The sequence below is a fragment of the Phragmites australis genome, chromosome 3, assembly GCF_958298935.1.
Source record: "Phragmites australis chromosome 3, lpPhrAust1.1, whole genome shotgun sequence".
Taxonomy (NCBI): domain Eukaryota; kingdom Viridiplantae; phylum Streptophyta; class Magnoliopsida; order Poales; family Poaceae; genus Phragmites; species Phragmites australis.
This window is the reverse complement of record NC_084923.1, coordinates 14,758,964-14,768,483: the sequence shown is the minus strand read 5'-3', so window position 1 is coordinate 14,768,483 and position 9,520 is coordinate 14,758,964. Positions and strand designations below refer to the sequence as shown.

Here is a 9,520-nt window from a genome sequence, read left to right as displayed (position 1 = left end):
TTCCTCTCCTCTTTCCATTCCTCTATCCCTACTCAGCGTCGCCTCACCTTGGTCAAGGGTTGTTGAGGATCGCTGTGGCTGGAATCCGCCTTGACGCCCAAATACTACCTAGCCTCAATCGGGACATCGATCCTGTTCGACTTCGACCATCGAATTGGGTTGATCTCCTGGTCCTGGAACACGCCTTTAACTCTGATACACGGCCACTGCAAGTTTGCCAAGGAACAGGGATGGCCCAGAATAGTTCATCGGCCCAAAAAAACCTGATAGCCTTGCATATCAGGTGTTAACAAAAAAAAAAAAAGAATTGTGTGTGTGGGAGGGGTGCTATGGGTGTGTTCTGTGATCTCTAGTCTTCACGGGAGAAAAACTAGTAACCTAAATAAATCGGAGAGTAGCGTGTCAGTACAATTATCTTTACTGGGATCTACTCTAGCTGCAAGTTCAAACACCAAATGCAAAGCTTAACTCAGTTTTTCTCCTTTTTTTTGTTCACTTTCAATTTTCAAACATGGCAATCTAACCTCTTCAAGTAGTAATTTTTTAATAAAAAAAATAAAGGAGAGAAAAACTTTCAGTACTACACGTTTCTGAACCTTACTAGGCCTCCATGTAAGCTCAAGGCCGAAGCCCAAAGCCGAGACCGAAGTCGAATTACCTGAAGATCGAAATTTCGGTATGGATCCCAGATGACTGTTTTGTTTTATGTTCCTCGGGTATTCGAAATATCATTATGTTCTTTTCATTTAGTATTTTTGGAGAGAAAAATTATTCTTTTTATTTGATGTTATACTGTTTCGAGAAGAGACATATACATATATGTTCCTATAGCACATGTTTCCTCGTTTAGTGTGTGAATTGTGAAATATTATACAAGATTATGAAACTCAATTTCATTGCATCAGTCAATATAGTTAGTTTAGGACAAACAAATTTGATAAGATAGTAAGCGACAACTTTACTAAGGGTATGTAGTAAGTTTTTACTTTTTTTCTTTTTCTTAATAACTATGCATAAATCTAAAACATCAAACCAAAATAATAAAAGGAGTATCATATAAGAAACTTGGGTATTTCGAATACCAAACCAAAATTTCAGTATCGAATTTTTGAAACATATTTTAGATACTAATTTTAGAAAACCAAAATTCAAAATACTCAAAATACCCAAACTAAAAATTCGAATATACATGAACGCCCACCCCTACATGTCTTCACTCACTCCCCCAGTGAAGCGAGTCTTCTTCTCTTCTCTTACCACTCGCGGATAAGAAGGCGCAACGCCCAACCAAAGCCCTCTCCGCTCAAAACCCCACCCCACGCGAGCTCCCATCATGGCGACCACCGCCGCCGCATCCTCGTCGCTGACTGCCCCTCTCCTCCGCCCGAACACGAACACCACACCCACCCCCAAATCCTTCCCATTCCGCAGGTTCGCCCTCCCACCCGTGTTCTTCCTTCGCCTTCCTCTTGCGGCCTCCGTGCCCTAACCGTTTCCATCTTCGTCTCGCAGGAACAGGAGGTGCGCTCGCGCCGTGACCGCCGCGGCCTCCGTCAGGGGCGCGAGGCCTTACGGAGCTGCACAGCGGCACGGGATTTGGTCGATCAGGTACAATCTGACGCGTATTCTTCGTCCTGTGGGTGGTGGGTCAGAGTGGGTTTCTTTTGGGTCGTAGGGTGCTGATGCTGCTTTTGTGGGTGTGTGTGTGTGGTAGGGATGACTTGGTGGTGCCGAGATCGCCCTACTTCCCGGTGGAGTATGCGGCGGGGCAGGAGCGCGGGCCGTCGCCAATGGTGATGGAGCGGTTCCAGAGCGTCGTCAGCCAGCTCTTCCAGCATGTATGACAGTACTGGATTGTGTAGAAGTGTTTTGCCTCCTTGTAATTGGGATTTTATTGGAATTAATGTGTGGTGTGTGACTATGCCTTTTCTTGTTCAGAGGATTATCCGTTGCGGTGGGCCTGTGGAGGATGATATGGCAAACATTATTGTCGCCCAACTGCTTTATCTTGACGCCATCAATCCCACTAAGGTGAGAATGAAGGGGGAAAACTATTTGACTCTGTAATTCCCATGTGATTAGTGTGCTTATGCTGAAATGGTCCTTTATTTGTTCATACTGGAGTACTGGACAGTGAAATACCCACACCCTTAATAATTTGTAATTTTCTTAGTTGCTTGGATTTCTAGCTTCCTAGGTAGGCTTGAAATTGTGTTATACAATTGTGACCTCTGAACTTATTTATTTTTATGTGGGGCCAATGTTGCCATTTCATCTAGCATTGGGGATCTACTTCCATGACATCATATATTCAAACGTGGGTTCTTACTTCCATCTAGTGCTTGATTCTTGTCAATTTTCTTGTAGGATATCATTATGTATGTGAACTCACCTGGAGGGTCAGTGACAGCTGGTAATAACTCATTGTACAAATTTGTTAGCATAGATACATTTTATGCTTGCATCAGTTACTTCAGTTAAATCATGAATGCATTTTCTTCTATTAGGGATGGCTATATTTGATACAATGAAGCATATCAGGCCTGATGTTTCCACTGTTTGTATTGGACTAGCAGCAAGGTACTGAATACATACTTCTTATCCATACATTTATGTTGAATGATCGGCGATTGATTCAAATTTACGTGCTTTGCACGTTATATGACCTTCACCTCTATGTTTAATTGTTTAAGTTTATGTTGCAGTTCCTGTTTGGGACTGTATCCCCCATCTGAGCATACCAGCTGTTTATCTTTGCCTGTGCAATTTTGTTTTCAGGATGTGGGAAACACATTTAGTCTTTAGTGGTAACTGGAATGTTCAATTCAGTATACTTTGCCAATTCTGGGATTTTGGGTTGATGAGTTCATGTTTATGTTGCTGTAGCGTCCACACTCCACATTGTACGTTGATTTTTGTTTAGCTCTTGTAGCAAATAAATTTACATGGCTTTGGTTTTCTAACCTAATATCTCTTTCATCAAGAAGATTGTCTCGAACTGTATGGCTGTGAATTTCATACTGATTTCAGCAACAGTGGTCTGTTTCATTTTGTGTTCTTACTTTAGTTGAGGTTTTGTTATTCTCCAAATCGACCATTTGTGGTGAGATTGCTCATTAATTATTAGCATAAAAATCTACAATAATTTAATTGTAATTCTAATTTCAGTAGGCTTCTGCTATAAGCAAAAGGTCAGAATGAGCTATGCTGGCAAGTAGGATTAATTTAGAACATGCGGTTCCTAGTCTTCAGTGTAACTGGCTGTTATTATACAATAGTGGCTTGGATATAATGAAGAGATGTAATCAATGTCTGAGGCTTACAGTATTTTTGTGTAAACATCATCATTCATTACTGCTTTTCTGTGGCCATTTCATCTTATTGTGCCCTGATGAATGTTCTGACCTTAACTTCATATTACGTTCTGCCTCAGCTAATGCTATGTTGTCTTCCATTACCTGACTGATATTCTTACACGTTCCTTTGTGCCTTTGTGCCGTTGTTGTCCTTTTGGCAGTATGGGAGCTTTTCTGCTTAGTGCTGGAACCAAAGGTAACGGTAGTGATTGTTACTATAATACTACATGTAGTGTACCGCTAGATTGACCATACTTGGGTATAAAAGTCATAGAACTGGTGAATGTAATGCAGGAAAGCGGTACAGCTTACCTAACTCAAGGATAATGATCCATCAACCTCTTGGAGGAGCCCAAGGACAAGAGACTGATCTTGAGATCCAGGTAAATTCCTGAAGTGGAACCATGCCCCTGCTTGTTCCAGACCTGGACAACATGTCCAGCTGGTTTATCGGCAATCTTTATTTTCTATATTTTCATGTCCAGCTGGTTTACACTTGTTCTGCAATTAAGTACACACTTTAGTAAGCTAGGAGTAAGAAAGTGAAATACAGTTGTTATTTGCATCACGAGAAGGCCACTGACCATCTAATTTATGATTATTCTCTTTAGGCCAATGAGATGCTGCACCACAAGGCTAACTTAAATGGATATCTGGCATACCACACTGGGCAGCCCCTGGATAAGATCAACGTAGATACTGACCGTGACTACTTCATGAGCGCGAAAGAGGCAAAGGAGTATGGCCTTATTGATGGAGTAATCATGAATCCCCTTAAGGCCCTTCAACCGCTTCCAGCTTCCAGTTAGAAATGAAGTGCTCAACCCCTACGAAACATTTTAGCTGTATCTCTTAGAACTGGGTTTTTATTAGCCTGGCTTAGATGGTGTTGTAATTCCGCATCCTGAGGTTTCAAACGCTGTACAACACGAGACTACGACTAGGATACCCTTCCTTCACGAATCACGATAGATATTGGAATTGGATTAGGTACTTAATTCGTCAGTTTTCGCCATGCATGGAGCCCTGCTTGAGCGTGCTATCATCGCCCGGTTGCTGATGCTGAGTTGGCAAGTTCTTCGTTTGATACGGAGCTATATCTTCTGTTTTCTGGTGATCCAAGAGGCAGAGATCTATATGTATGTTCTTGTATCGAACAACTGTCCACGAGGTTATTACACTCACCGCTAGTTCGTTAGAGCATCTTTAATTGTTTAGATAGTACATGTCTATAGACTATACTAAATAACTTCTCCAATCGTCTATCTATAAAGTAATCTTTTTATATTTTTAATGCTGACACATGCCTTGTTTCTTATTAGACTCTCTTTAACAAGAGTTAGCTGTGTTATCTCTTTCCTCTTTTTTCTCTATGTGGAACAAATGCTGTCATGTATCACCTTATCGTTAGCTAATGTGCCCTCCTTGGTATCTATTGTTGTATAAAATGTGATAATAAGAGCATGGATTCCATAATTCCATACATAAGTATATAAGATATTGATAGCACATCAACAATACACATGATCCGAGTGAAATAGGACAGAGGAACTGAAATAACACATATCATGAGTACTATATAAATTGGACAGCAGATGTGATAAAGAATCATTAGTGCTCTCAGAAATGAAATAACAATTGGCCCCAGAACTATAAATGTTCTGCTCCCAAATTGCTCCACAATAAGCATCATGAATAGAGCAAAATTTCCGAGTGCCACAATAGTAGATAGAGTCTAATCTAGCTCTCAGAATTTCCAGTTCATCATACTGAAAAGAACTATATAGATCAAAAGAGTTCTCAGTGTTTCTCAATGCTAGCAGTCTACTACCGCATAATAGGAAAGGATCAACCAGCTATCAAAGACAATTCTCCACTGCTAGCTCATCAAAATCAATACTAGAGGAAAATAACATAACTGAGAACATAAGAGCACACATACAGGGATCACACTGATGACCTAAGGTGTAGGAACCGAGTGTCAACCACTCAAATAACCTCCAAGTGATGGCAGTGAATCACAGAGCCAGACTTATCTCATATCACAACTATAGAACTCAAGAAATTTGCTCTATACATCTACACATCTCATCATCATCGAGCAACTAAGCATGCACATCTGAGCTGTCCAATTTAACCGAGAAAGAGAGAGGAGAGTTGATATACTCACAGTGCTATACACTCGAACAGATTAATCAGAGAGGCAAGGCACGGCTTTGATGCCGCTGTCCCAGAATTCCAACAACCCGTCGTTGCCATCGGAGTGAGGAAGACGGAGATACAATGCCTCTACCACACAGTCAGTGCAGTGCGGGCGAGCCTCAGCTGTGCAGCACCGAACAACACCAGGAGCAGCTGCTCCTCCACTTGATCCCCAAATACCGAAGCACCAACTCCAGAGAGAGAAGCTTTGGTCCCAGATCAGAAATCAAGCCAAATATCAAAGAGATTAGAGAGGAAAACCGAGAGGAATACTCCAGTCTCTTCTGCCTTTTCCCGAGAGGATGCTGACCTTCAAGTAGGCATGAGGACGACGCCATCCAATCTCCCGAGCCCGTCGGACCTGGAGACGGTTGCACCGCCACCAAGCCTCCCACTCCCAGCATCTCCGCCAGCCAAAATGAGACCGTCCCCAAAACCCTAGCGTCAACCGAGACCTAGAGCACACCGAGAATGGGCTCGGGCCACAAAGAGGAGACAGGCCAGCCGGTCCAAAAAGGAAGAGGCCCACGAAAACATTAAAGTTTTCTATTTTCTCAATATCTATATCCTTCTTGTCTGCCCCTCCGTTATCCGTATTCCGTCGACGTTCTATAGGCGAAACCAACTCCAATTTGTTAACAGCGTTTTCCAGGTGCTGACAGCAGATACTAGCGTTTCCGAGTTTCTGACCGCTTTACGCGTCTCACCGAATACGGCGCATCCGCACTGCACACGGTCTCTTGCGAGTCTTCCAGGGTTAGCATGGTCTGATGTCTTGAGGTCGATAGTAACGGGGGCATGACGGCCAGTGCAACCCTGGAACGGCAACAAACTGGACACAGATTCGAAGTGGCATCTCACTAAAAGACAAATATGCTGTCTGAAAGGCATCGAGTATCAGGGATCTCATCATCCAGAATAATTGGAACTCTGTAAGGCGGGAAGACAAACAGCACACTTTAAGCATGCCATAGCACAACATGCACAAACAGAAGATGCAAGGCCTCAGCAATTTTCCATCAAGTGTACTACATACAATGGGGTATTGACAGTATCGTCCCACTTTGATTTCATCTATAACTAGACAACAGCCATTTACAATTTTTTGGGGGTTATAAATTATAGACCATAACACATCCACTCAGACACAAGGCTACTCAGAACTTGCCCTCGATAAAACCAGCTAGGCCATTAATTTTCAAAAACTTCTTGATCACAAGGGCCATAATAGCAAGAGTCAGCCCAAATGCGGCCAAGGTCAATAGCCTGTCATGTTTTGGCTTCTGGATGGCAACAGCAGGATTCTGTGGCGCCGAAGGAACTCTTGGAATGTTTTCTCTATGAGTCGCTTCAGGCATATGGTGGTTGGCAACCTCAGCTGCCGGGCCTTCACCAGTGTTTTCTACAACTTCAGACTCAGATTCAGGCTCAGTAAGGTTACCCAAGGAGGCTGACATGGACCCAGATGTGTCATTGCCTTCAGCTGCCTTGTCCACATGCTCACCAGAAGAGCCAGGGGCGGGTAATTGGTTAGACTCCTCATTAGGGCCATTTGTTAGCTGTTGAGGAACATGTGGTGCCTTACTGAGCATTTGCTCATGGATCTGTGGTCACAACAGTACTATGTCAAAGATGCAGAAATGGCATGCATATTTGTTCTTAAGGCTGAGCTGGGAATTTACCTCATCAATTACTTTCTGGCGTTCTGGGGAACCAAATTTTGGTGGTGCTTCACGCGATTTTAAAGCAAGCGCCCATCTATCTTCCTTTTTGTAGTCCAGTGAGCCCAACGCCCCACCAGGGTTTGTTGGCATGAATGCAATCAAGGCTACTAGCGCTGTGCGCACTGGAACAAGAATAGTTTAACTTAGGAGTTAAACCCTGTGAACACAAAATCATGAAAGAAAAGCCATCCATAAATGAAGGGGAAAAACATCCTGCATCGACTAACCAGAAAGGACTCCCATAATGGACAACAATCTATTGATTTGCAAACATAACGCCAAGCTATCTACAAGCATACCAAATTCATACATTTAAAACAATGGACCATTTAGCCTATTTTCAAATTATAATTAATGGACAAGAAAATCCGTTCCAACTGAACGGCAACAAATTAAAAGGCAGGTATTGTCATATTGTTGAGTTGAAAACCAAACAATAAATCCCAAGGGTCCTTGTATAAACAGGGTCGCACTAATTTAGTGAAATTATTGCATACTCCAACATGCATTTGATTCCCAACAAAAATCGTACATAACGCATAGAAAATACATGTTCCTCCTTTGGCCTGGTCATGGGGATAAATACTTGCCAAGGGCAATTCCTCAAAGAATCAAATAACCGTTTCCTTTTGCACCATGTTCATATAGGGTACATAACATATGTATGCACACTATGAAGCAGCAGCGAATGTACTGTTATCTCTGGTCTTTGTTATAGTTAGTATGTATAAACGATTCGTAGTACACACAATGCTAGCATATACCTACTATACATACCCATCAAACGTGCTTGTTCCATGGGAATTCCAAAGACCAAAAGTATTTTGTTTTGAACCATGCTCGTATAGCCCACAAGACCATATCAACATGGACTATGAAAAATGGTGCTTCTCAGATTATTAGAGGTGTCCTTCAAAGAATCTACCAAGGGCACTTCAGCAGTCATTTACAAACAAATGTCCCAGGGCTACTAACCACTCCATGATGGCTGCCAGTGCTCAGGGTGGTAATTGGATATGCTCAAACATATCTTCTTCTGAATCTCAAATCGTCCACTTGGCTGCAGCACATAGATTATAAAAAAACACCCAGATTAGCAACCGCTCACAACAGGATGCTCAACTTACAAAGGGAAACTAGAATCCTTAGATTGCAGACCGTGAGCAGCATGAAGGACGGCGGTTTGAATGGATAGTCAGAGGGCAGCTGGATCCTGCCGTGGTAGATTCCACCCTCAAACTCGCTGTCACGTGGTCCCAGGATAGCAAATTGCCACTCGAATATGTCCTCCTGCTCAAATGCATATCTTGTGAATAATAACTCACCTATCAGCCTCAAACATATTGCCATACTAAATCTCATTTCCATAATTATCTCCTAACATGTAGATGAACTGGCTTAGCCATTACACTTCATGCGCGTACTCAACTCCTCCAAATGTTAGGAACCTACACAATATCCAGCATACTGCTCCATGTTGCATATCTACTACTACAACTGCAAGGACCTATGGTTACTTGATCAGAATGCTAATTATGCCACTAAAACAAACAGATCTATAACGAAATGTACGAAAACCTCACGGTCAACGAATTTATCGAGCCCCTAAACTACCTAACACCAAAAACGACACGAAATCCAATAATTACTCAACTGACGTTCGATTCGGACATGAGAAATATCAGATCGGATACAACTCGTGGTACAGGTAAGAGATAGAGGGGGGGGGGGGGGTAAGATTGGGACCTCGAGGGGCAGGGCCATGAAGTCGGGGGAGGGGTTGGATTGCATCTCCTTGACCTCCTGCAGGATCCGCTTCACCGCCGGATTGCTACGGTTGTACTTCGCCGAAGCCGCCATCGCCGCCGCCGCAGGGAACCCTCTAGCCTCGCCGCCGCCGCCTATCGGCGCAGGGTTAGCCGCCTTCGAATTGGGAATCGAGGAGAGGAGAGGGGACGAGATGCAGTGGAAGCGCGTGAGGGATGTTAAAGGGTGGATGCTATGTGGGCCTACTGCTAAGCGAGGGTTGAGGTGGGAGATGATGTGGATTGGTTTACGTGGCGCGTCGCTATTGGTGATTGAATCGTGGGCGAAATGGGTCGGAAAGCTTTCAAGTGGTTGGGTGTTGGGCGAGTTACCTACTGGGCCGGTAGATGTTGGGCTAAGGGTCCGTGGCCGGTAGGTGTTGGGCTAAGAATAGACGTCTATCGTCATCTTACGCGACCGTTAGATTTTTAC

General features: G+C 43.3%; 2 protein-coding genes across 2 annotated transcripts; one reads left to right on the top strand and one right to left on the bottom strand.

Annotated features, from left to right (window-relative positions):
* The first annotated feature begins 1,235 nt into the window (after positions 1–1,235).
* On the top strand, positions 1,236–4,650 carry LOC133912352 (ATP-dependent Clp protease proteolytic subunit 5, chloroplastic-like). Its single transcript, XM_062355037.1, has 9 exons — positions 1,236–1,431; positions 1,513–1,608; positions 1,715–1,838; positions 1,939–2,031; positions 2,368–2,413; positions 2,508–2,580; positions 3,518–3,552; positions 3,651–3,739; positions 3,968–4,650. Exons 1-9 carry the CDS (start codon positions 1,334–1,336, stop codon positions 4,163–4,165), a joined length of 852 nt encoding a protein of 283 aa, XP_062211021.1. The 5' UTR covers positions 1,236–1,333; the 3' UTR covers positions 4,166–4,650.
* Positions 4,651–6,518: 1,868 nt separating this feature from the next.
* LOC133912351 (ubiquitin-conjugating enzyme E2 32-like) lies at positions 6,519–9,288 on the bottom strand. Its single transcript, XM_062355036.1, has 5 exons — positions 9,029–9,288; positions 8,441–8,572; positions 8,258–8,342; positions 7,241–7,404; positions 6,519–7,162 (listed from the first exon to the last, which is right to left on the bottom strand). Exons 1-5 carry the CDS (start codon positions 9,140–9,142, stop codon positions 6,716–6,718), a joined length of 942 nt encoding a protein of 313 aa, XP_062211020.1. The 5' UTR covers positions 9,143–9,288; the 3' UTR covers positions 6,519–6,715.
* Positions 9,289–9,520: the final 232 nt, after the last annotated feature.

Bases quoted from the DNA above. Each gene is read 5' to 3' on its own strand.
- LOC133912352 (XM_062355037.1), top strand. From the start codon at position 1,334: ATGGCGACCACCGCCGCCGCATCCTCGTCGCTGACTGCCCCTCTCCTC. The intron at 1,609-1,714 runs GTACAATCTGAC...TGTGTGTGGTAG, and splicing joins CACGGGATTTGGTCGATCAG to GGATGACTTGGTGGTGCCGA. The intron at 3,740-3,967 runs GTAAATTCCTGA...TATTCTCTTTAG, and splicing joins AGACTGATCTTGAGATCCAG to GCCAATGAGATGCTGCACCA.
- LOC133912351 (XM_062355036.1), bottom strand. From the start codon at position 9,142: ATGGCGGCTTCGGCGAAGTACAACCGTAGCAATCCGGCGGTGAAGCGG. The intron at 8,573-9,028 runs GTCCCAATCTTA...GCATTTGAGCAG, and splicing joins TCATGGCCCTGCCCCTCGAG to GAGGACATATTCGAGTGGCA. The intron at 7,163-7,240 runs GTAAATTCCCAG...TTGTGACCACAG, and splicing joins GCCAGAAAGTAATTGATGAG to ATCCATGAGCAAATGCTCAG.